Source organism: Tursiops truncatus, chromosome 20, assembly GCF_011762595.2.
Source record: "Tursiops truncatus isolate mTurTru1 chromosome 20, mTurTru1.mat.Y, whole genome shotgun sequence".
Lineage (NCBI taxonomy): Eukaryota > Metazoa > Chordata > Mammalia > Artiodactyla > Delphinidae > Tursiops > Tursiops truncatus.
This window is the reverse complement of record NC_047053.1, coordinates 31,457,185-31,483,580: the sequence shown is the minus strand read 5'-3', so window position 1 is coordinate 31,483,580 and position 26,396 is coordinate 31,457,185. Positions and strand designations below refer to the sequence as shown.

General features: G+C 55.9%; 1 protein-coding gene and 1 pseudogene across 2 annotated transcripts; one reads left to right on the top strand and one right to left on the bottom strand.

Annotated features, from left to right (window-relative positions):
- Positions 1-1,867: 1,867 nt before the first annotated feature.
- Positions 1,868-15,179, bottom strand: LOC101323476 (large ribosomal subunit protein eL31-like; annotated as a pseudogene).
- Positions 15,012-23,607, top strand: CA4 (carbonic anhydrase 4). 2 transcript variants are annotated; one of them, XM_033848041.2, is made up of 8 exons: positions 15,014-15,233; positions 19,481-19,534; positions 20,510-20,665; positions 21,376-21,521; positions 21,641-21,739; positions 22,007-22,070; positions 22,190-22,356; positions 22,750-23,607. In XM_033848041.2, exons 1-8 carry the CDS (start codon positions 15,176-15,178, stop codon positions 22,942-22,944), a joined length of 939 nt encoding a protein of 312 aa, XP_033703932.1. In that variant the 5' UTR covers positions 15,014-15,175; the 3' UTR covers positions 22,945-23,607. The 2 variants fall into 2 exon arrangements, with proteins under 2 accessions (XP_073654467.1, XP_033703932.1); XM_073798366.1 differs by lacking the exon at positions 19,481-19,534 and having other exon boundaries at positions 15,012-15,233.
- Positions 23,608-26,396: the final 2,789 nt, after the last annotated feature.

Below are 26,396 nucleotides of genomic sequence, written 5' to 3'. Positions count from 1 at the left end.
ACTGAGCCTGCGCTCTAGAGCCCGCGAGCCACAACTACTGAGCCTGTGTGCTGCAACTACTGAAGCCCGCGCACCTAGAGTCCGTGCTGCACAACAAGAGAAGCCACTGCAATGAGAAGCCCGCGCACCACAATGAAGAGTAGCCCCCGCTCGCCGCAACTAGAGAAAGCCTGCGTGCAGCAACAAAGACCAAAGCAGCCACAAATAAATAAATTTTTTAAAAATAAAATAAACGAGGAAGAAAGCATTTCAAAAGGTGCAGGTAGTTCACTCCTTTCCTCTCCAGGACTGAGCCTGAGGCGGGAGGCATGATTCTCCTGGGCCCTCAGCCCTTCAGCAAGTCTCAGCTCCCATCTGCCTCTTCAAAGTGTAGGTATTTCTCCAAGCTTGAGGGCAGTTTGAGGGATTTTTTTAAATAACTTTTTTATTTGTGCTGAGTGTAGAACTTAACCTTTATGAAGAAGCATGATACAGCTCTCATAAAAAAGTAAAATACATTTCAAACTTTCACCGTGCCACATGGCTTGTGGGATCTTAGTTCCCCGACCAGGGATTGAACCCATACCCTCGGCAATGAGAGCGCCGAGTCCTAACCACTGGACTGCCAGGGAACTCCCACATTTCAAACTTTTAAGCAAAGCTGCAGCATCAATGCAGCAACAGTGATTGCTCTAATGATACTTTCATTATTCCACCTTTTCAGTTTCAGGAGGAAATTATTAGCCACTGGTTCCTGGTTAACTTGAAAACACACCAGAGGCTGGACGCGGAAAGTGAGCATCTAACTGTCTGGCCTGGGAAGGGATGGGGGGCAACGGAGAGACTTTGACATCAGACAGACCTGAGTCAGAATACTGGCTCTGCCACTGCTAGCTGAGTGGCTTCTCAGCTGAACCTCTCTGAGCCTTGCATTCCTCATGTATAAAATGGGGTGATTCCACCCACACTGCAAGGTTGTAAGAGTGAAAAAGTGACACTGGTAGTATAAGGCCAGTGCAGTCACACTGAGTCAGTCCAGTTAAAGGACTCCAGCTGTTTGCAGTCAGGTGCTGGAAAATGTTAAAACAGAGTTTTGCTTCCAAGTTTCTATTTAGAGGGCTGGAAAATCTAAAGTTATAGAGAATTTTTAAAAATTTTTATTGGAGGGCTTCCCTGGTGGCGCAGTGGTTGAGAGTCCGCCTGCCGATGCAGGGGACACGGGTTCGTGCCCCGGTCCGGGAGGATCCCACATGCCGCGGAGCGGCTGGGCCCGTGAGCCATGGCCGCTGAGCCTGCGCGTCCGGAGCCTGTGCTCCGCAACGGGAGAGGCCACAACAGTGAGAGGCCCGCGTACCGCAAAACAAAAACAAAAATTATTGGAGTATAGAGAATTTTTTTAAGGTCAAAGGACTGAAGGAGTGAAGGAGAATCCCTTCTTCCAGGACCTCTGTTCCGTGAGGTCCTTGCCACTGCCCCCAGTGCAGACCAGGCTCCTGGGGGCAATAATCTGCCTCTGGCCTCTGGGGCTGGCCCTGGACCACACCTCCATGAATATGAGGGGCCTTCAAAGGAACCTGATGCTTCTGGCCTGCTTCCAGCTTCCCTGGGGCAGCCTCAGTGATTACACTATCCATATGGTAGGACACAGCTGGGCTGGGGTCACATCCATCAGAGCACTGCCTCAGGCAGCTTGTGTGTGATTGTGACTCCACTGTAAAGGGCAGGCAGCAAAGCCCAGGAATCCCCAGGGGAAGCTGGGAAAACGGCTGTCCCTAAACCGGCTGGGCCTGCACTTCTTGGATCTAGGTTTGGATTATTTGTATCAGTACAGCTAGGAATTTTCCAGAGTCACCTTCCTTCCCCCTCCCCGCCCCCCACCCCTTCCAGAGAATTGAGTGTATTTTGTTGACAGCTTGTTCTCTCAAATGGCATTGCATTTAGTAACACTTTTGGCTGTTGTGATTTTTGTTGTCGCTGTTATTCCAAATCTTATTACTCTAACTTGTCTCCCTTCCCAGCTGAGGAAATGGTGACCAGGTGAGTAAATGTTCCAAGACCACTGTTTTGTGTATTACGGGCAACCAAGAAAGAACGGGAATGTGCTTGAAGGCAGAACCCCAGAGGCCAGGGGGGTAGAGAGGGGTTCGCGAACTTAGATCCCCAGCCCTGCTTTCAGCACGGGAGGGCCGCTTGCAAATAACTTCTTTCGAAAACAACTACTTTAAAATCGAGACTGAAGGATTCGTTATAAGACGGGTGAGTTTTAACGAAGGAGCCAATAGAGTCTGCGAGCCTCGGAAGGGCCTCTGAGCGCGGCAAGGAGGCGCCAGATTGAGGGCGATTTAAAAGGACTAAATGGGACTTAGACCCCATGGCGGTGAGGAGGAATGGGACCCCCGGCCCCTGCCCGGCCTCCTGCACTCACTGAGCACCTGGCGACGGGACAGCGCTTTTGGGATCCGAGTACCTGTTGCACAGGACTGCTCTCCTACTGCTCCAGAAGCTTCAGGCTCGGCGTCAAGCCCCTCCCACCCCTCCGCCCCCGCCTTGGTCCCAGTTCCAAACCGGAGCCAATCAGTGCTCGGCGACGCCGGGCAGGGAAACCAATCGATTACTCCTGCTTTTTACTAGAAGTAGAGCGTCGTGCACTCGATCGGTGGCAGGTCCCTGGCCCGAGGCAGAGACCTTGCTAAGTTGGAGGACCTTGCTAGGTGGTTGCCTCATGCGTGTCTGGGAGGTCGAGGTTCCTTCGCGTGGAAGGAAATTGTCCATGAACAGTTCAGATCCGAGAAGAACACTATCCCAGGCCCTCTCCCTACCTCGCGGTGTGGCTTGGGGCCGCTGATCTATTCTCTCTGGGTCTTATAAAATGTATGAGTGGGACAAAAACGGTCTCTACAGTCCCTCGTTTATCCTGGCCCAGCAAACCCGGGATCAGCGCCTGTGTGTTTCTGGATGATGTCAGTGGTCTCACCCTGGCCAGGGACATCTGAAGCTTTTTTTGGGGTGGGGGGGGCGGGTGTCTATAACTTTATTGAACAAGCACAGTTAGTTCTCATCCACATTAACTGTCTGTAGATTTTTGAACGTGGGAACAGGTACATAGGTAACCAATGTATAGAGCTTGTTTGGTGAATCTTCATCTTCATTATGTTTTCTGGACAACCACACACGGGTACGGTATGGGGCCTTCCTTATTCCTTGGGCGCAGACAGCTTTGTTGAGCCTAGTGTCAGTGCGTACATCTGGAGCCCCCATCTCCTTCATGGCAAATGTCCGGATTTCTTTGAGTGCCTGAGGGGCACACTTCTTGAAACCCGCTCCATGGATGTGCTTGTGAATGTTGATAGTGTATTCTCTGGCCACCACCTAGTTGATGGAGGACCAGCCCTTCTTCTCCCCACCCTTCTTTGCAGGAGCCATCCTGCCAGGCCAGGGTTGGAAAGCTGAAGCTTTTTGAGCAGTAACACACACTGCAGCCAGGTTTTCCCCAGTTCAGTTTTCTGGGGCTGGAAATTGCTTTTCCCCATCTGTTCATCTTTAAAAAACCTCTGACATTGGCCCTCCCTTACCTTGCTATGTGACCTGGGACAAATTACAGCCCCGTCTCTGGGCCTGTAGCCCTATCTGTAAAATAAATTCAGAACGCCCGAGACCCTAAGGTTCTCCCCCATCATGTCATTTTCATAACACTGCCAATACATCCTACAACTGGATAAGCCGAGATTGGGACCAGTGGCTGGATCAGGGGGGCAGTCATTTCACCGAGACTCTCCCGGGGCGATCCTGAGCCACTGGCCCTCAGGAGCCCGCCTTTCCTCAGTCCATGCTACCCACGCTGAGTAAAGCAAGACAAGCCTCCTTCACTGACAAATATTTGTGGAGCTCCTACTGTGTAGTACTACTGTAGGAGAAGCCAAGCCGGTTCCTGACCTGAGAAAACTCAGGGCCTTGGGGTTGAGAGAGACAGACCAAGGTAGAGAGGAGAGACCCGCAGAGTGACATCTGCCACAAGACCAGGGAGCCTGGGCAGAGGAGAGGACCCGGCACATGCTGCCCGGCTGGAGACATTTCAGGAGAAAGGGGATCTTCAAGCCTGACTAGGAAGGGGTGTTCCAGGTGGGTGGAATCAGAAATTCGAGGAGGCCAAAACAGTGAGGAGGTGGAACCCTGGGACTGCCTGCGGAGTGGATGTGGCCAGAGATGAATTAGTGGGGTGTGACAGGTGCCTTAAATGCAAGTTCAGGGGATGGGGCCTTGTGTCTAGATGGAGTCATGTTTAGTGGGATCCCTGGGTTTCATCCTGGCCCTGGGATGGGGAGGGGGGCACCTGTCAGGGTTCCCGCACCACCTGCACGCTAGCCCTCCCAGAGCCACAAGTTGCCGCCCATCCCAAGCGCCTCCCCTCCGCCTTTGTCCGCTCAGTCCGGGGGCTGCAGTCCGACAGGCACGCCCTACGACCGGCCCCCGGAGGCGCTGGGGACGGTTCGGCTTCAGGGAGGCGGCTCTGCTCCCGTGAGGTGTGTAATCTGAACCCTATGAAGGGTCATTTATACGGTTCCTCGAAGTCTGTAACTTTCCTCGCGGTCACCAGGTCAGCTCTGCCAAGTGCCTTGCCTCCCTCCCCTGGAACAGCCCTTCCACATCTCCATTTCCCTTCAAGAGATGCCCTTATCTTTCTTTCTAATCGGGGGCGGGTAGTGGAGGCTGCATACCTGAGCCTGCGAATGCCAGACATCTGTCGCAGAGAACACCGGAGTCAGCGTCTACACTGGAATTCCAAGCGAACCGGATGGAGGCTCAAGGAGGGTTGACCAGGACTCGCCTTCAGCCGTCGGCTCCGCGGTTCTGGAACACCAGCTTTCCCAGGCTAGCTCGGCTCTGGCTCCCTCCCCGTCTCCTTCCCCCTCAGCAGGGAACTCAAACTCGGGCCCTATCCTCTGAGCACTGGCCCCAAGCCCCACACAGCCTCTGGGGCTTGAGGCCCGGGTCCAGGAGCTCGGCTCCGTCCGGATCGTCCCTCCGCCTGGCTTCCCACCCTAAAGCTCGCGATGGGGGAGTTGGGCGCTCACAGCCCCTACTGGGCTTAGGCCTGCACCTCCAGGGTGCTGTCCACCCCATGGTGCTGAAGTTCCCCAAGGCCTCCGCCCCCTAGGAGAAGACGCGTCCCCTGTTCAGGATCCGACCCGAACTCCAGGGCATGTTCACACTGGTCCAATAACCCGCATGGGTCGTCGTCTGCCTCAACAATTCAGACCATCACCGGTTTGAACTGGAGGCACGCAGGAGCTCCGAGCTTGCCTGAGAGAATGTCCATGACCTGACCAGACCCAGGGACCGCGGGAGAGGTGGGCAAAACTCGAATCTCATACTCCGTCCTGGGGCTGGTAGGAACTCACACATTATGGACATAGTCCCTGCCCATTCCAAACCTGTCTTGTGAATTGTTTGGTGAGACTGGGAAGGCTCCCTCAGTTTTCACGGACTCAGCCCCCTTACAAGCATCCAAGCTGTGCAGACTCTGCTACCTGCAAGGCAGGAGAGAAAAATCCCTAGAATTCCTCGCATGTACCTTTCACACAGTGAATATGCCCTCCTTCGACTCTGGGTGACCCCCAGCTCGTGTGGGCGTCCCCATTCCGTGCCTCCCAAAGACTGGGCAAGGAGGAAGGTGCCAGCTGTTCCCAATGTAGAGTACCGTATCTCCCGGTCCAGACTTTTTGCCCTTGAGGGTGTAGGTCGCCATGGTGGTAATTCTGGGAAGCCCAAAGAAGCTGGGGCTAGTTCAGAAATGAGGGCTCAGACGGTTCAATGAAGAGCCAGCACGCCGGGCTCGTGCACTCCAGCGAGCCCTGGGAGGGCCCTGCCGCACCTGCGTTTCCGCTGTGCCCCTGCACGGTCTTCCAGGACCGCACGCAGCTCGGGGCCTTCTTACACCTTCTGATCTTCAGCCCAGGGCACGGTGTGAAACCAGATAGTGGAGGCAGAAGTCTGCAGCGCAGGGCCTGCGGGTGCTGTCCAGCACGTTCCAGGGGAGCCGAGCCTGCGGAAAGCGCCCGGCACTACCTCCCAGCGGAGGCTGACCCGGGTTGCCGGCGCTCGGGCTGGGAGTGGCGCGCGCCCCAGAGTCACGCAGCTCTGCACGGAGCCGGCAGCGCTCCGGAGGCCTAGGCGGGAACCGGCACGTAGAACCGCCGGCTTCGAGGGCAGGGGCGGCAGCAGCGTGGCGCCGTGGGTTTCCGGCAAGCGAGTGTGGAACGTTTCCTGCGAGAAAGCAGAACCGAAGCCAGCCGAGGACTCCACAAGCGGCCGCTGGTCCACAGGTTCTCCGAGGCGCCATTGTGCAGCTGCTTCCCGGACAGCTCTGGGAGTGTCGAAATCCAGTGAGAAGACTTGCACGTCACCGCCCCAACTCTGATCTGCTACAAAATGAAAATGCAGAGCCTCTTGTTGAAAAATTAAGAATTTCAAGACGGCGACAGCAGAACATTAAACCAAGTGCTGCCCCTGTGCAACTATACAAGTCCCATGCCCTTGAAGGCGGCCCTGCCCCTACCCATCCCACATGGGATTCATTAAATAAACTTTACCCTTCAAGGTTAACTTTGGGGTTACTTACTACAGCAGAACCACGGCCACCCCCGTCCTCTGTTGCCACAATAAGAGAAGAGTCAGGGCAGATTGATCTACCCATCCCACAGGCATCCATGGGGAGCTGTTATCAGAGGTGGGGAGGTGAGCTATCTATGCAGCTTTGCTCAGTCTCAGCTTCTATCTGTAGCTCTGACACCCTCATCTGTTCCCAGGGCATGGGTGAGCCAGGGCCAGGGAGTCACTTCCTGAAGGAAGTGGTTAGGATGGGGTCTTTAGGGGACTTGCTGACACATTCTCAATTTCTTGTCTCAGTTTCCCTATGACACCTAAGAGTAGTTCAGATTAAATGAGGTTGCACATGACAGTAGTGTCCTGGAAGTCTCCTGAAGGGGACTGTTAAAAACAAGACAAATGGAGTCACTTATGCTTAACCCCACATCGCCCAACTGAGACTTAACTTAGATTCATCTCTCCCCAAAACGGAATCTTAAAGTCAGTCAGGAATTGCCTAACCAGCACTAGTTTAAGTAATCTGCCTCATTCTGAACGACCCCTACCGTTCTCTAAAGGAAAGTGCCCTTGCCACAGCCAATCTGCTTTTCTGTCTAGTGTAACTTCCTTGTTCCCACTCCCTCTGCCTATACAAGTCTTTCATTTTGTACAGCTCCTCGGAGCTCCTTTCCATCTGCTAGGTTGGATGCTGCCCAATTCATGAATCATTGAATAAAGCCAATAAGATCTTTAAAATTTACTCAGGTGAATTTGTTTTTTTTATCAGAGCTAAAGGTCTGGGCAATGGGTATAGGGTGGACCTAAAGAATTGTTTTTCAACTCTTTGAATGCGATTTTATTGTGCTCCGCACAACTGAAAAGAAATATGGGGAAAGACAGACTAAAGTTAGGGGGAAGGACTTTCAAACTGTAAACGGTACAGGACTGTTGGGGGAGCAGGGACAGCAGAGGGCGCTGCTGTGCAAACACACCCGTAAGAGGAGGCGCCCGCAGGCACACACTTTTTCTCACACCGTCTCTACCCCGCAAATCTACACAGAAACACACTCCTTACCCCCTGAACCGTGCCTCCCCCCATATTCCCTATCTTACAGGTACTTCAGAGATCAAAGAGTTAGAACTCCTGACTCAGATTCTTTTTTTTTTTTTAAATATATTTATTTTGGGCTGCGCTGGGTCTTCATTGCTGCGCGCGGGCTTTCTCTAGTTGCAGAGAGCGGGGGCTACTCTTCGTTGAGGTGTGTAGGCAGTGGCTTCTCTTATTGCAGAGCACGGGCTCTAGGCGCGCGGGCTTCAGTAGTTGTGGCACGCGGGTTCAGTAGTTATGGCTCGTGGGCTCTAGAGCGTGGGCTCTAGAACACAGGCTCTGTACTTGTGGCACCCGGGCTTAGTTGCTCCGCGGCATGTGGGATCTTCCCGGACCAGGGCTCGAGCCCGTGTCCCCTGCATTGGCAGGCGGATTCTTAACCACTGCGCCACAGGGAAGCCCTGACTCAGATTCTTTAACTGGCCTCTGGGGGTCCCTTGGACCCTCACCCCACCTCCAAACTATTTTCATAAACTGAAGGTAGTTTTTCTCAATGAGGAGCTGGGGAAAGGATCTGGGACCCCTGGTTTCCTTCCCCAGTCTGTGGTCCTGCCTCTCCAGCGGGGAGATATTCTCTTCAGTGTTATTTACAATGGCAAGTAAGCTGATGGCACAAGCCGTGTACATTGCGGAACCACAAAATGACAGTTGCAGAGGCTGTGAGGTAACATGGACTCATGTTCACACTGGAAGGTGAAGGTTAAAAAGCAGGACTATGTCAATAGTGTTTTGCATATAGATTAAGTTTGAAAGAGAAGTTGGAAAAATGAAACAGATGGATTAAGGTGGGGGTGATTGACTATTTTCTTTAAAATACTTTTTCTTAAAAATACATTAAAATGGGCTTCCCTGGTGGCGCAGTGGTTAAGAATCCGCCTGCCAATGTAGGGGACACAGGTTCGAGCCCTGGTCGGGGAAGATCCCACATGCCGCAGAGCAACTAAGCCCGTGCACCACAACTATTGAGCCTGCGCTCTAGAGCCTGGGAGCCACAACTACTGAGCCCTTGTGCCACAACTACTGAAGCCCGTGTGCCTAGCGCCTGTGCTCCTCAACAAGAGAAGCCTCCACAGTGAGAAGCCTGTGCACCGCAATGAAGAGTAGCTCCTGCTCGTCGAAACTAGAGAAAGCCCGTGCACAGCAACGGAGACCCAATGCAGCCAAAAATAAATAAACAAAATAAATAAATTTTTAAAAAAATATGTCAAACTGTAAAATGGTTACCTCTGGGAGATAAGGTTATCTGCAATTTTTCCCCCTGCTTCTTTCCAAATATTCTACAATGAATAGGTATTATCTGGATAACCAGAGAAAAAGAAGTTAACAGACACACAAACCCTTAAAAGAGCCTGTTCTCTCCGTGTTCCCATACCATTTAACTGAGGAGGGAATTTTCGCTTTCCCCCCCCCGCCCCCCAAGGCAGCCTATGTGGCTCTTACCTTTTCTCCCCACCTGGTTCCACCCTCATCACCCTCTTTAGAGCTCCTTCCACCACAAACCAGAATATATATAAATACTACATTGGAAAACCCAAAGCAGCTCTGACCCCGGCCTCCTGCTGGTGTGATCCAGCTCCTGTGGCTGAGAGGGGAGGGACAGCCGTGGGGGAGTTTTCCTGAACTCTCTAAGGGGCGGGAACAGACCTATGGCATCTCCATTGCTGGATTATTCCATGCTTCTTGCTGCTACTATTATTTCAAAATTTTCAGGGGTAGAAGTTTCCACAAACCTCTCTACTAAGGAGGCCCCAATCCTGCCCCCACGATAGCTCCTCTCTGTTCCCCCCTTCCTGCTCCCCCGGGGTTTTCTCTACAGGCCAGAGAAATAGGGTGGGTGTGACGACCAGGGAAGAGGGACTGCAGCTTCCACAGATGCTGGCTGGAGAGGTGCTTTCTTGTCTCTGCTAGATTATGGCAGAGATCCAGGTTCCGGAATGGTGGAGCCCACTTTGCACGTGCTCCCCCCATTTTTTTAAAAAATTTATTTATTTTATTTATTTATTTTTGGCTGCGTTGGGTCTTCGTTGCTGTGCACTGCCTTTCTCTAGTTGCGGCGAGCAGGGGCTACTCTACATTGCAGTGCACAGGCTTCTCATTGCGGTGGCTACTCTTGCTGCAGAGCACGGGCTCTAGAGCGCAGGCTCAGTAGTTGTGGCGCACGGGCTTAGCTGCTCTGCAGCATATAGGATATTCCAGGACCAGGGATCGAACCCGTGTCCCCTGCATTGGCAGGTGGATTCCTAACCACTGTGCCACCAGGGAAGCCCCTGCATGTGCTCCCTTTGCATGTAGGTTTAATCTCAATATCCAGGGACACGAAAGCTGGAGTCTCTGCAAACGTTTCCCTGTTAATTGAAGGGGACTCTGCAGGTGCAGAAAGCAAGGGGAGATGGAGGCTGGGGGCTCCAATGGGAGGAAGGTGTGTGTGGTGGGGGGATGAGATGGCATGGAAAGAGAATGGGGGCGGGGCAGGAGACTAGGGTTCCAATCCCAGCTCTGCTCTTTCCTTGCTGGGTAACATGGATGAGTCACTACGCTCTCTGAGCCTCAGCTCCCTCTTCCATAACTCAAGGTAGCTGAGGATCCCTGTCTCTTTCTATGGCCGAGTTACTCTGAGAATATTTCCTGGCCTATAAAATCAGGATCTTGGGCTTCCCTGGTGGCGCAGTGGTTGAGAGTCCGCCTGTCGATGCAGGCGACACGGGTTCGTGCCCCGGTCCGGGAAGATCCCACATGCTGCAGAGCGGCTGGGCCCGTGAGCCATGGCCGCTGAGCCTGCGCATCCAGAGCCTGTGCTCCACAATGGGAGAGGCCACAACAGTGAGAGGCCCGCGTATCACCAAAAAAAAAAAAAAAAAAAAAAATCAGGATCTTGATATCTACCCCTTATCAAAGGAAAGATCAGGGGACTTCCCTGGTGGCACAGTGGTTAAGAATCCACCTGCCAATGCAGGGGACACGTTCGAGCCCTGGTCCGGGAAGATCCCACATGCTGCAGAGCAACTAAGCCCGTGCGCCACAACTACTAAGCCTGCACTCTTAGCCCGTGAGCCACAACTAGTAAGCCTGTGCACCACAACTACTGAAGCCCGTGTGCCTAGAAGCCCATGCTCTGCGACAAGAGAAGCCTCAAGAGAAGCCTGAAATAATAAGCCTGTGCACCGCAACGAAGAGTAGCCTCCACTCACCACAACTAGAGAAAGCCCGCGCGCAGCAACGAAGACCCAATGCAGCGAAAAATAAATAAATTTGTTAAAAAAAAAAAAAGGAAAGGTCAGTCCAACTTTCTAATCCCAACATACCAGTCTGCTCTCTCTGGGGCCAAGTACCTCTCCAAGTACCTCATCCCTGAGCACTCTCCCTCTCACCTCACCTCTATGCCTTCTCTCAGTCTGTTTCCTTTGCCTGGATTTCCCTTCCCTTTTCATGTTAACATCTGTGTGTCTTCCAATACTCAGCTTGAGACTCATTTTCTCCAGGAAGCCTCCCCCTCCCCCCGCCCTCAGCTCCCCACCCACTGGCTGGGCCAGGTGCCAGTCCTCTGGGCTCCTGTAACATCATGGGCATCTGCTATTCCTACCCGTAACAGTTATACTTAACAGCTGAGGTTTATTGAGCACTTGCTAAGTGCCTGGACCTCCTTTTACCAGGCCCTTTACCAGGGCCTTTACCAGGCCCTTTACCAGGCCCTTTACCAGGCCCTTTACCAGGCCCTTTACCCAGCATTATCTAGCTGAATCCTAACCATACATGTGAGGGAGGCGCTGTCTTCATCCCCATTTTCCTGATCAGGACACTGAGCTTGAAGGAGGGAAGGGTGAGTGTGAGGTGGGGATGTGAATCCAGGGCAGTGTTGCTCCAAAACCTATTCTAAGCTTCTGCCTTCTCTCCACCTGCCCACCTCACCCCCTGATCACAGACCTGGTAGTCTCCTGTTAAGGGATATGTCCTAGGCCTTCCTCTGACCTATGAACACCAGGAATGCAGCGTCTTGCTCCCCTGTGTCTCCACCCCAAGCCCATCAGAGTCCCAGGAGAGGCTGAATCCGAATCTCAGCTTTTTGGGTCCCTGCAGTTGGGGTTTCCCTCCTTGTCCCTCAGCCTTCCTCACCCCTCCCTAGGTCTTGGGAGACCAAGAGGAGCCTGGATGTGCCAGGGCCCCTCCCTGGGCCTAGCTCAGTGACCGCTTCCACTCAATGTCACATCCATGCCTGCCTAGGGTCATGTGCAATCAGGTGAAAGGACGTCTACTTAGATAGAGGTCATGATGAAGTGTGCTCATGTGCCCAGGCCCCTGGTCAGCCCTCCTCAGGCTTTAGTCACTTGAGTTCTCACAATGAATCATGAGAATCAGAAACCTATAAGGGGGACTTCCCTGGTGGTCCAGTGGTTAAGACTTCGCCTTCCAATGCAGGGGGTGCGGGTTCGATCCCTGGTTGGGGAACTAAGATCCCATGTGCCTCACAGCCAAAAAAAACAAAATATAAAACAGAAGCAATATTGTAATAAATTCAATGAAGACTTTAAAAATGGTCCACGTCAAAAAGAAAAGAAAAGAATAGAAAGAAACATATGAGGAAGACAGGGGTATGATTTTTATTTCGCAGATGAAGAAAACCAAGGTCTGGCTGATGTCACAAAGCAAGTGGGCAGAGCCACAAGTGATCCAGGGTTGTCTGAGCTCAAAGCCCTGTCGCTCCCCGAGCGCCTCCCTCCTGTTCCGGACAGGGCCATGGCGTGAAAAGCCTCAGAGGAGGAGAACTGTGATTCATTTCTGCCTCCACAATGGCCCAGTGGCTACACCCAAGGCACCAGGAGGCTGGTTGTGAAAGTCTGGGCTGGGCAGCCTCTGGCCCAATAACTGTTTATTGGCAGAGGTCAGCAGGGCAGGGTTATCATCACCACTTTATAGATGGGGAAGTTGCCATCAGAGAGGAGTAAGAAAGTTGCCCTAGGTCATCCCTGAGTCAAAGGAAGAGCAGGGACTTGAACACAGGAAGCTCAGGGACCCTGTGTGGAGTAAGAGGGAGGAGGCTGTAGCAGGGCTGGGACAGCTGGGCCTGGGCTGGCAGCTTTATGGGCCCCATCGAGACATAGCAGGGCCCATCCCTGATCTAATGATCCCTGCTGTAATGAGGGGTCATGTCCCCTCCAGGGAAACTAGGCCCAGGGTGACTAGATAGTGACAGGCGACAAGTTTACGGCAGGCAGGACAGGGGTCCAGGCTGGGAGATAAGGCTGGGTGACCTTGGTAACACAAAGTAACCTGCCTTGTGTAACCTTGGAATCAGAGAGGATGGATAGAGCAGGAGCCACCCCCCTTGACTTCCCGCGTCGCAAATGTGCGGTCTCGGTGGTGCCCGTGATTAAGACGCATCCTTGAGGAAGCGCCCGTTCTTAACCTCCTCCCCCTCCCCATGCCTCAGAAGGAACACCACACAGGGGCCTGGTTCTCCTCCCCCAGCTCATTGGCCCAAAACATAGTAGGGGCTGCGCTGATGGGAAGGGAGAGGATTACTTAGAAACCAGCTTCCTCTTCCTCTTCCCAAAGGGACTTTGAAGTGACTCTAAGGTCACCAGTCAATAGCCCCTTAGCCCCACCAAAGGTTTCTAAGTCTCTCTCCTGCCTGTAAGGGGGGCTGGCTTGGGGTTACAGGGACCCCTGAAGTAGACTTCATTCCCAGGAACGGGCTTCCTCCCCACTCAATTCCCCAGTCCTAAAAGATATATTTTTACAGCCTTGTGAACACAAATCGACTCCACCAGAAAAGATCCCGGGGTGTGGAATCCCTCCCCTGACTGTCCAAGCCCCAGGCTGTTGATGCAATTCTAACGCAGCACAGACAATAGGACCCTAAGCCTGATGTGGCTCCCCCGCTCTCCCCTCTGGAGGATCAAAGCTGCTCCTTGCGGCTGTGTGATCCTGGGCCAGAAGGTGGGGGGCAGTCAGCCAGGACTCTAAGCAGGGAGGAAGCCCCTTTGCCCAGATAGTTCTGGAGGAGGCAATCCCTCCTCGGAGGTCTCTTGCCTAAGTTCAGAGGCCCGTGGGTGCTGAGAGGTTGGCAGAGGATGGGGAAGTGACTAGGCCAGAAAACTGGGGCTTCCTGTTGAAGGAGGGGACCCAGGCCCACCCAAGTCCATATTCCCCACTCAAGTCTGAGTGAACTTCTCAAACTGCCACGGAAGTCCCCACCCCATGTGGGACACACAGTACCTAGAGCCATGAAGGGGTCTATAGAGGCATTGTAGCAGGCGAGCCAAGTCCAGGAGAGGGAGCATCCTTCCTGAGACAAGAGGCAGCTTCCTCTCATGGAGGCCCCCAGCCCCATTTCCCTAAATGCTAGGGCCTCCTCCAAGGCAAGTTTTCTTTCCCTGAACTCCTCTGAAGATTCTGGCAGATGAGAAAAGGAGAGATCCATTCAGACCCCAGTCTCTTCTCTTCCCATCTTATCTCTGCAGTCGGGGGGGGGGGGGTGCGCTCAGCAGGACCAGCCCCTCTCCTCTGACCCCATTAGTTCCTCTCTCACTGAGCCTCTTTGCAATCCATTACTCAGTTCCGCCCCCTCAGCATCCCCAGCGCTGGCCATCACATACACACTTGCACAGAAATTCATAAGTGTCCTCACTCTGGGTTAGAAGAACAGTCTTTGGGTCTTTTTTTTTTAAATATAATTCAAATATTTATTTGACTGCGCCGCGTCTTAGTTGCGGCATGTGGGATCTTTAGTTACGGCATGTGAGATCTAGTTCCCTGACTAGGGCTCGAACCCCAGCCCCCTGCATTGGGAGCACAGAATCTTAGCCATTGGACCACGGGGCAGTACCTGGGTTGCTTAGAAATTAAGTTTGGAGCAGCCTGGGAGGGAACAGAAAAAGAGATAAGACCCAGAGAATCAGCCGTCACTGCCTGAGACAGAAAAGCAAGCCCTCTTTCTGGGGACACCGGATTCAAGAAACACCATCGCACATCCCTCAACTCCGTCATCCCTCCGACGCTATCTCCATTCCCCGAACCTCCAGCCCCAGCCCATTCCAAGGCCCCCGCGGGCTGCTTCGGAGGCGAGAGGGCTGCGCAGCGGTCCACGCCAAAACGAACCAAGGCAGGAATTCGGGGTCCCCACCCTTGTGTGGATCGAGTATGTTGCAATGTCGCTACCCTGGTCCCAAACCAGAGACCAGGTGTGGGACAGGGGAGGAGCGAGGCAGGAGGGCGCCGCCTCTGCGCTGAAGGACGCGGGTGGGTGAGGGGCCCTCGCGCACCGGTCGGAAGGTGACCAGGCGGTGGGGGTGGGTACGGAGCGCAAGTGGGGGCGTGGAGGCTCTTAGATCAGGGACAGGTGAGGGGAGGACCCGCCAGGGGGAGGAGCCGCTACCCGCGTCCTGCTGTCGGGGCTCCCTCCCGTCGCGGCTCCGCTATAAAACCTGGGTCGGCAGGACCGCGGACCCCCGGCGGCCTCTTCAGCGCGCGGTCCCCGGCTCGGCGGCGTCGCCACTCCTGCGCAGGATGCGGCTGCTGCCGGCGCTCCTGGTCCTCGCCGCCGCCCGGCCCTGGGCCCGCGCAGGTGAACGAGGGCTTCGGCCCCGGGACCCCTCGGTGGCCCTTCCGTGGCCCCTCGGTGCTGGGGCCCCGCGCCCCCCGCCAAGGCTGCGCCCGCGGGCGATGGGGCGGCGCGGGCGGCGGGAGCGGAGAGGCGCGGGCGGCCGGGCGCGGCGGGCGCGGGGCAGCGGGTGCAAAGCGTGTGCGCGACTGCGGTGTGCGGGGCCCGGGGCCCTTCGCTGGGCGCCGTGCGGGTCCGGGGCAAGGATGCGTCTCTGAGCCGCCGCGGCGCGCGCCTCCGTTTCTTACCCTTTCTGGTGTTCCTCCGTCTGTCGTGGGTCGCTGTCCGTCCGGCGGGGCCTCAGTGCTTGGTGGCTGCCCCCGGCCCGGGGCAAGGACAACAAACTGGGTGCAGTGGGGCCCGCTCATCCCCGCTTCCCACCCTGGGTGCCTTGTCCCCGGACGCTGCCAGCACCCTTCACCTCCAGAACTGTGTAGGGAGCCTGGAGGGGGACATCCGGAGACCCGAGCCAAGCCGGTCTTTCCGGCCAGGGTGATTTTCGTTTAAAGATTAATGGTGAGGCCGAGCTCTTAATTATTCGCCTATGTGGAACGTGGCAGGAGAGGGGTGTTAATATTTGATAAGGAGCTGAAGGCGCCTCCAGCATCCGGGCACAGGGATCCAATCTGGCACCTTTTCTACGACCCCACGGGGGTCCCCATCTCCTTGGAAGGAGGCCCCCATCTGCCAGTCCCCATCTCAGCTACCCCTCGGATGGTCCTTGGGGTCCACCTGGCCGAATCTCCTCTCTAAAGCTAGATGCTCCTCTCTTGGAGTCATGGGTGAGGGCTGAGGGTGCCCTCAGCAGCAGAGAAGGAGACCCTCAGCTGGCCCATGGTGGGGTATGAGGGGCATCCTGCAGCAACTCCCGGCCTCTTCCTAGGAGAGGAGGAAACAGAAAAGGCGGGATGTGAACATTTTAACATGTAGGGTTGGAGGTTTGAAACCTACTTAAGCTGCTGGGCTTGTAGAAAGAGAAATGCTTTGCAATTAATGAGGCTGCTTTGTAGCTGTGTGGCTTTGGGTCACTTCCCTCCTGGGTAAGTCAGTTTCCTCCTTGGGTAAGTCAGTTTCCTCGCTTACAAAACAGAGAGTAATCTGACTCAGGTATTGTTCTGAGGATTCAAATAAGACGGTGGGAGTAGGTGCTTAGTGCCGTGCCTGTGTGGCACATAGCAGGCACTTGTAGCCACATGGCCTGGACTCCGCCAGCCAGGGCTCTCTCTCAGCCGCCCCCTCTCACAAGCTGTGCTCCCCTTAAGCGCGGGGGCTTTCTGACTGGGAGCTGCCGAGGGTCCTGCCTTCCCCCCCCACCCCGCCCCATTTCATCTCCTAGGGGACCTGAGGCTGGAGAGTGACCAGGCTGTACATCGACGTCCTCAGACCATCTTCTGCCAGGGAGAGAGGAGGGGAGAGGGTCATAGGCCCCTTCAGAGTCCCAGACCTAGCCAGGAGCTGCTGAGACTTTGCCCAGGGCATCTTCGGGTTTCGCTGAGCTGGTTTTCAGGATTCCTCCCTCCCCCTGGAGTGGGAGGGTGCGGTGAGCAAGGTCCACCCGAGAGAACTTCTTCAATCAGCTCTAAAGCAGGGGGCTGGGGTGGTGGGTACGTCAAGGGTGGGGGACAGTGACTGGGTGACTGGCGATGGTCGTTAGTTCTCTCACTCCATCTCTGGTCAGGGCAGATGGACTAGGCAGCATCTGAGCTTGGAGCCAAGACCTGTGGGTAGCTCCTCTCCTTCCCAGGTCCTCTAGGAAGTGGCCTGAGAGAACTGGCTGGTAATTATCTGTAAGGGCTGCTCCCTCATGAACCAGTACAGGAGTCTGAGCTGCTCCGTGACCCTGCCACCACTTGCCTAAAAACCAGCCCCTACCTTCAGCCTTTAGATACAGACCTGACCCCCAGCCTTGGCCTCATCAACATCACATTTTCCTGGCTTCTGCTTCCTAAAGAGGGTAGTTTCAAGAGCATTCAACCAAGTGGGTCAAAAGTCTCTGTGATTAAGACAGTGGATCAGAGGTCACCATGACAACCCTAGGAGCTGTAGCCAGAAGCAGGAAGGAGCAAATTCCTCAGAAAAGCTCAGCCTGGACCAGCTGGGCTCCAGGGAGGCTGACAGGGGTTCCACCCATCAGAGCTGGCTCCTGAGGGTTCCGGCTCAAGCCAGGCTTCCCCTGAAAACAGCTTCCCCCTGGGTATCAGTCACCAGGAGGGGCCAGCTCTACCTCAGATGCGCCTTCTGCCTTTCAGGACCTCTGAGACCCAGGAGAATCATAACAGGAAGCCTTTCACGGATGCAAATGACCTCCCATCCAGTGTGTCCTTAGACACTGCCTCTGGGAGATCAGTGGCAGCTCCTTCTGCCTGAGGAAGGAAGGAAGAAAGTGGGCTCAGAAAAGTTAATGAACTCTCTTGCAGAGAATAAGCAAGAGTCAGAGCCAGGACTGGAGGCCGGGTGGTGGGCTCCGGCATCAGAGTCTGCCAACACGCAGAGACGGGCCTGGATGGGAAGTGGCCACTGCCCTTTGCAGAGCTGACCCTCGTCAGGCTTGCCCAGATGCAGCAAGTCCCAGGGTCAGCAGAACCCTGTCCCGGGCAGGGGGTGGACTGGCCAGGGGAAGACACTGCAGGCATTGTTCATCTCTGAAAGAGGCTGTGTCAGCAAAGTAGGCACAGCATTTGATCCAGACCTGGGAGACTGGGAAACCCCAGGTGGCTCTGAAGGGCCCAGAGTGCGGGGTGGCCAATTTCCTATAGGTGCTCAGTCTCCTGGCCTTCCTCCCAGCCCCTGCCGAGAACCTGCCCCCTCTCCACCCCATGCCCATTGCAGGGACCCCAGAGGAGGTGGGCTTGGGTGGGGATGGATGTGCTCAGAGGCCTTAGCTCAGGCTGAGCAGGAAGCTCTGCTTTTCTTAGGAATTTCCTCATCCCTGAGTTCTTTCCAGATCACTTCATTTCTCTCCTTGACTTTGGCCATCTGTGCCCTGACAGGAGGTTGAGGAGGGGAGGGAGGGAGGAAGCCAAGGAGAAGGGAAGGACTCGTCAGGGACTTGACTAAATTCCAACTGCCTGGAGCACTCTCTACCGTCTCTCATTTAATCCTCCCCACAGTCCTATGAGGTGGATGGTATTAGTTCCATTTTATAGACAGCAAAACTAAGGCTCAGAGAGATTAAGTGACTTGTCCCCAAACCCACAGCTCCTAAGTGGCCCAGCTAGAATTCCAGCTCTGATCAAATGCTTTGTCCACCCTGCTGACACAGACTTTCTTTTAAAAATCAATAGAGTAATTTTAGAGGCGTTTCAGGTTTACGGAAACATCAAGCAGAGAGCACAGAGGAGAGGGTTCCCATGTGCACGGTTTGCCCTGTTGTCAACATCTTGCATTAGTGAGCTACATCCATGATGCAGCCTTTTTTCAGAGATGCTGGTTCTCCTGTCCGGAGGCGAGTGGGGGATTGGAAGGCAAGTCTGTCTGGTCCCAAACACCAGGACTGCAGGTTGGAGGGACAGGGGAAAAGACCTAGCCGCCTTCCTCCCTGCAGGACTGTGAGAGTTTAGACAAGAATGGGTCTTAATAGCACAAGAGGGTGTGTTCCAGGGAGGGACTAGCCTAATCTCCCTCATCATCCCATCAACTCTGGGAAAGCAGCCAGGCTGAACTTGGCTGTATTGTCCTGGGGGGCCTCCTCTTCCCCTCTCACCAGCCTCCCTTCCAGGTTTGAGGGAGGGGATGCAAGGAGGGAGGGGGAGGCTGAGGAGCAACAGGTAGAGAGTGTCCAGGCTAGCCCCTGGGGAGAGCTGACCCGCCTTGGAGGGCCCCTCAAGGGCTGCTGGCTGTCTGGTCTGCCTTCTCTGAGGACAGTGCCCTGGGCAAGGGGACCAGTGGATTGGCTGTGGGTCAGGGACGCCTGGAGCCTGGCTGTTTCGACTGCCTCCTTCTCCATCCCTACAGTTTCTTCTTAAGACTCCTTCCCCTGGGCCCTCTGTCCCCCAGGATGCCACCCCAGGAATGCTCTATCCCATCTCAGGCCAGGTTCTGACTCCAGGGATATTCCCAGCCTCTGGCCCACTGTGTACACACACACACACACACACACAGTTGCTTGTGTGCACACAGTTCACTGGCACTCATAGGGACAGATGTGTGTGTACACAGATACACTGACATGCTTCTGCACAGGCCTCACATCCTTCCTCTCTCTGTTCCAGGGTCACACTGGTGCTACCAGAATCAAGTCAAACCCTCCAACTACACCTGCTTGGGTAAGTGCAGCGAGTCTCCAGGTTGAAATGGAGACCCAGGGAAGGTGGGAAGGATGAGGTGATGGTGGCCCCAGTCAGATATCAGCTCCTAACACACACACACACACGCGCACACACACACACACACACACACACACACACACTCTCTCTCTCTCTCTCCCTCTCTCTCTCTCCTGGTGCTCAGGGCACAGGGAACATAGAGTGACCTGAGTTTTTACTGGGACCTCCTGTCATCGTCTCTGACACCAAGAGAGTCAGCCCTCTGGTCCTCTGAAATAAATCAGGAGCAGCATCAAAGCGAGAAATTCATTTTGCTCCTCTCATAACAAAATGGAGAGTTGATTCTGTTCCAGTGACACCCCTGCGTGTGGGCCTGCGTGGCGGTTCTTTGTACTTTTTCAAGCGCTGCCCAGTTTCCTGCAATCTGCTTTCCTCCCACCGTTGCTGTTTTGGTGACTGGACAGTGCTCCCCAACCCCCCGGCCCCGCTCACTGGTGTGGGAGGTCCTGGGTGCAGGGGGCTGGGCTCCCCTGGGGCTCCTTCCCTGCCTCCCAGGGCTCAGATAAAGCTTAGTGTCAAGTCACGGGGTCCTTTCACAAGCGGCCCTTCCAGGGGACTCCACTGCTTCCACGCACTCTCCCATCAACCTCCTTTGAACTTCGGAACCCCTAGGAAGCAGGTTATCACGGAGCTTTCCTTTCACAGCCCAGCATCTGAGGTGGTCCCCTACCCCAGAGCTCACACCCTAGTCCTACCCTGTCCACACCACGCCTTGCTGGTTTTGTGTGAGTGTGAGTGTCTGAGGAGGGAGAGGGGTGAGGGTGGAGTTCTGTGCTGGGCATCCCCCCAGCACAGCCTGCCAGCCATCCAAAGACCTTGCTGCCTTGAGCTGGGCCTGACCTGAGTGGGGTGGAGGATGCCACACCTCGGTGCCAGGCGCCCCTGACTCCCAGTCCACCCTCCCTCCCTGCTCAGGGCCGGACCAGTGGGGCGATAGCTGCCAGAATGACCGCCAGTCCCCCATCAACATCGCCACTGCCAAGACACTGCTGGACCCAAACCTGGGACCCTTCTCCTTCTCCGGCTATGACAAGAAGCAAAAGTGGGCCGTGCAAAACAATGGCCACTCAGGTAGGTCTCAGATGGGCTGGATGCAGGCCCCGGACCGCAGGGGCACGGGATCCTGGGACCCAAGTTCCCCAGGGACTGGAGGGTTGGGCTCCTCCTGGCAGGGCACACCAGGTTGTCCACTTTTGCTGAGGAGAGGCTGAAAATCCCTGGGAGGGTGGGGTGGGGAAAGCAGGGTGGACTTTGGAAAGGAGGGAACATTCTATCAGTATTTTCAATCCTGTATCAGAGCAATCTGTAGTGGGGGAGGGGACAGGTTCTAGGAAGAAGGGACAGCATGGCACAGAGGCGTGAAACAGCTTGGGGTGTTCAAAGGGCTGCATGTGGCCCCACGTGCATGGAGGACAGAGCCAGCCCAGGGTCAGTCCAGCTGGGCCTGGGGCAGGTTGCCCAGGGCTGAGGAGTTTGGATGTGGCCCTGGGAACACTGGGGCACCACGCGTGGAGGGGGTTGAAGCACGGGCAGGACCGGGCTGAGTTGCATGTTTGGGCAGTGAGGGGTGTACAGAGGGAGAGGCAGACAGGGAGGCCGAGGAGGGGGCCAGGGGAAGGTCCAGGCTGTACCACTGTTCCTGTCCCTTCAGGCCCGGGACCGTAGCCCATGAAGGGTGCGAGGTAGGAGAGAAGGTCCTGCTTGGCTGGAGCTGGGATGAGGGGCTGGGAGGGGCTGGGGGAGGTGGGTGCGAAGACTCTGCCCCCTCCTGTGCCCTCCAGTGATGGTGTTGCTGGGGGCCGAGGCCTCGATTGCTGGAGGAGGACTGGCCGCCCGGTACCGGGCCAAGCAGCTGCACCTGCACTGGTCCAAGGTGCTGGACTGGGGCTCGGAGCACAGCTTCGACGGGGATCGCTTTGCCATGGAGGTGAGGGACCTCTTCCCAGGTGGATGCCTTGGCTGGGCTCTGGGTATACTTGCCTTGGGCAAGAAGGAGGGTCCAGCACCCTGACGGGTTCTCTCTCCATCCCTCTCACCCCTTACCAGATGCACGTGGTACATGAGAAAGAAAAGGGGACATCAAGGAACACGAACCAGAACCAGGACCCCAAAGATGAGATCGCGGTGCTGGCCTTCATGGTGGAGGTGGGGCTGCCGTCCCTCAGGGCTCGAGGCGCTGCTTCTTAGGATCCAGAGACCTGGGATCCCAGCAAGGCGGGAGGGGCTGGAGAAGCTCCGACTTCCCCTCTGTTTCTCAGTGACTTGTACCTCCCCATGTGGGGAGCCCAGGGCCTTTGAGGGCCTCAGTCCCAGAAGCTGCGTGCCTGCCCCACCCCAGACTGGGAGAGTGAACTGGTGGTCTCCACCGGCTCCCCACAAGCCTCTCTCAAGCCCCTTTCCCTCCTGTTCCAGGCCGGATCCGAGAATGTTAACTTCCAGCCCCTGGTGCAGGCGCTGTCTGACATCCCCAATCCCAGTGAGTCAGGACCCGGGAGGCGGGGGGCTGGGGGAGGGGAGAAGACTTCTTCCTACAGAATGAGGTCTGGATGGTGGAGGAGCCTGTACTCTCAGAGTGAGGTGTGTGAGTCTCCCCAGATATGAACACCATGCTGAAAGACAACATCAGCCTCTTCGACCTGCTCCCCAAGAAGGAGAAACTGAGGCACTACTTCCGCTACCTGGGCTCGCTCACCACACCAGGCTGCGATGAGAAGGTGGTCTGGACCGTGTTCCAGGAGCCCATTCAGCTCCACAAGGACCAGGTACACGGGGCCCGGCTGAGGGTGCAGCCTCCCCTGCGTCAGCTCCTGGAAACTGTCCCTTTGCGGGGGGCCCCAGGCAGTCTGGGGCTCAACAAGCCCCCAGGCGAGGCTAATGCAAGCTCAAGCTTGAGAACCACTGTTCTCTGGTAACAGTGATGATAGTGATAGTAATCACAGGCCCTCAAAGCCCAGAGCTGCGAGTCCCCTCTGCTTAGGACACGCATGGGAGCTGAGCCCCCATGGATGCAAAGCACTTTACATCCCTGATTCTTTTCCTCTGCACAAGAACCTGAGGGGGCTCAGAGAGGCCAGGCGACTGGCCTGAGGTCACACAGTGAGGAGTGTAGCTCCGCCAGCTTCATCCCTCCCTGCTGAGCCCTGTGCCTTCCACAGATCCTGGCATTCTCTCAGAAGCTGTATTATGACAACGAGAAGAAACTGAAAATGACAGACAATGTCAGGCCCCTGCAGCCCCGGGGGCAGCGCCAGGTTCTCAGGTCCCAGGCCCCGGGACGGCTGCTGCCCTTGCCGCTGCCCGCCCTGCTGGCCCCCGTGCTCACCTGCCTGACAGCAGGCTTCCTCCGATGACGACTCATGTTTGGACACCTGACCTCTGGTCTCAGCCCTTAAGAGGGCTTGAGCCTCTGTTCCTCAGGCTTCCTGGGTTGGACTTTGGTGACGATTAAAACAGGGGCATGTTTTTTGGGAAACCTCCCTTACGTCTGTTTTTAGTTCCCACAACTACTGCTGCCCTGCTCCCCTCAACCCACCCCAGCGTGCCAGGGTGGGGCCTTAGGGCCTGGAGGTTTCTTCTGAGCCGGCACCCCTCCCACCTTTGTGAATTCCCCGTTGACACCCCAATTGGAGAGATGCCGAAGGGACCTCAGAGCTCCAACACAGCCACAGCTGGAGAAGTTCCAATCCAGCCTTTCATTATATAATGCGGGAAGCTGAGGCCCAGAAAGGAAAGGAGGCTGGGTGGAGGCCACAGAGTGAGGCCACGGCAGAGCCAGCTGAGAGCCGGCCAGCACCTTCCGCCCTGTACTAGTGGTGGAGAGTGTGGGTCCTGTGTGGGTACAGCCTAGGTGGGGTGGGTAGTGGGGTTCATTTATTTGCCCCAGTGTTTCTTGAGCATCTATGTTCTAGGCACTGGGGCTGTGGCGGGGAATGAGACAGACAAAATGCCTGTCCTCCTGGAGTTCACAGTCTAGCAGGAGACACTATAAATAAAGAGACACATTGTATACCGTATCAGATGGCTGTGGTCAATCAGTGGGAAGGGGCATCCATCAGAAGACTTGCAGGAGCCAATGGGGGGAGGCCACCTGGAGGCCAGCAAGTGTTCATGCATGGAGGGAGGGAGGGAGGGAGGGAGGGAGGGAGGGGGAGAGAGACAGTGGGCAAGTGAGGAGGGTGGGGAGGGGGAAGGGGGAGAGGGGAGCGGGGGCCGTGGTGCAGGGGCTGCAGGGGTGAGGCGTACGGGGAGCAGTTAGGACTGATGCCTCATCCAGGAGCTACTGGGTCACAGGTGAATCCAAGGGTCTTTGGCCCTTGAACTTAGGAGCTTTCAATGAAGGCATACCTCCCCCACCCCAAGATCCTGTCTCTAATGGCTTTTTCCTTTCTGGGGCCCAAGAAGGGAGTGAGACTAGGAGGCAGCAGGTGCAGAGAGGAGGGTCCAGAAAACAGGGAGAAAGAAATAAGGGCCCCACAGGTAGGTCCCAGGCCAGGCTGGGCCCAGGGGGCCAGGGGTTGAGGGGCCTCAGGCTCCGGGACCTCATCATCTAGGGCAGGGCTGGAGTTTTGGAGGACCGTGAGATGGATTTTAAGAATGGATTTTGGGGGCTTCCCTGGTGGCACAGTGGTTAAGAATCTGCATGCTGATGCAGGGGACATGGGTTCGAGCCCTGGTCCGGGAAGATCCCACATGCCGCAGAGCAACTAGGCCCGTGCGCCACAACTACCGAGCCTGAGCTCTAGAGCCCACGTGCCACAACTACTGAGCCCACGTGCCGCAACTACTGAAGTCTGCGTGCCTAGAGCCCGTGCTCCGCAACAAGAGAAGCCACAGCAATGAGAAGCCCGCTTACCGCAACCAAGAGTAGCCGCAACTAGAGGAAGCCGGTGCACAGCAAGGACCCAACGCAGCCAAAAATAAATAAATAAAATAAATAAACTTAAAAAAAAAAAGAAGAATGGATTTTGGAGGAGCATGAGAAGAGGGGAAGAGGCCAAGAATGGGCCTTGCTGGGTGGTGAGGGGCCCTAGGGCCGGGGCCAGGTCAGCTGGTGCAGGGACAACCTCTCTGTAACAGGCTTCCCGTCTGGAGGTGATGAGATAGATTCCCACAGGAAGACACAGAGCTAGGTCAGCACACATGGGATTCCACTACCGATGCTGGAAGCCCTGGCTTGCCGTTGGTCTCTGGAGGGGGGCTGGTTGGAGGAGGTGACCTCTAAGCTTTCTCCCACTCAGATACCCTCAGAGTCCCTGACCACCCGCAGCTAGGCTGAGGGACAAGGGCTGCTCCCCTCCATAGCAGCCTCCCTCTCCCTTTCCTCCTTCGTGACCAAGAATAAGCACCCCTCCCTTCACTGCTGACCACACAGCCAGCCTTGGTGGGGGTGTTGGTATTACTGTCACTATGGCAACAGCAGGCAGCTTGTGTCAGCAGGGGGTGTGTGGACACGAACCTGTTCTCTTTGGTTCCCACGCCGGCAGGCTGGGGGGTCTAAGCTCCAAGCTGCACCCTCCTCCTCCCCTCCCCCTTTCAGGCTCAGGGCTCTCAGAAGTCTGAACTGCCCCTCCCCCCCAACTACACCCTCAAGGCAACGTTCAGTGAATAATGTGGCAGCAGAACCAGGAAGTCCCAGCTCTTTTCTAGCGAGTAGGGGACTCTGGGCCTCTCCAACCCCCGACTGCAGGCACACGACCCTCCCCCCGGCCCCCCGCCGCCGTCCCTCTGACCCCGCAGTAATAAACCTGGCCAGTGGGGGCCACAACGGGCACAGCTTGTCCCCTGCAACTGGAGGCCAGAGCAGGTGCTGTCAGCGCTCGACTTACAGCAAGGTCACTGCTGGCCAGTCACCCCGGGAGTGGGCAGCCCCTCCCCTGGAATTGGCCCCTGCGCCCTGGAGGCTGAGGCCAGTGAGCTGTGTGTGTGCCCCTGAGAGCCTCCTCTTCTGAGCGGTTTCACTCCCCTGCCCCCGCCAGCCCCCGCCCCCCACCCTCTGCAGACCCCTTCTCTGGAGAAGGTGCTCTAAGCTCCCTGTGCCCAGCCAGCCTGGCTCCTGACACAGCTCCCCCAGAGACGATGGGGGCTACCAGCAGCCCCCAGCCCTACTTTCATTCACTCCTGAGTCCCTGCATTGGGTACAACAACGTACACACACACACACACACACACACACACACACACACGAGCACACACACTTCACTGCTGCCGACCAGGGCTGGGGAAGGCTCCATGGCTGAAGGTTTGGGTCACCATCTGACTTCTAGGTCCCTTAGCACAGACCATATGCGCGTTCACTGAATGCCTGCAGGAGCCGCCGTGGGCCACACGACAATCCTATAAGGGGGTATTTCTCCCGTTGCTCGGATGAGGTTGCTGAGGCACAGAGAGGGGTTAGGGGACCTGTCAGAACCCGGGGTCACCTCTCTGCCTCTTGGGCTCCACGGCCAGCTTTCTCTCTGACAGTCATCCAACCTCTGGAACAGGGGCAGGGTGGGGTCTGCAGCGCGCTGTCCCACCCTGTCTCCACATGCTGCTCTGTATCCCTGATGGGCTGTCTCTCTGGCCCCCTGTTTAGATTTGGCACCTGGGAGGGAGCCAGGGGCTAAAAATACTCCCCATGTGTTTAGATGATTCTTAGAAAATAAACTTCCCCATCTTGGCTCTCAGCGTGCACACTTGCTGGCCCCGGTTCCTGTGGCTCTGATCTGCCAGTGTTGGGAGGGGGATAAGGGAAGCAGGGGGTGGGGGGAGTACTAGGGTCTGTAGGGGCCCAGAGTCAAGGGTGGTGGTGGTGGACGTGCCC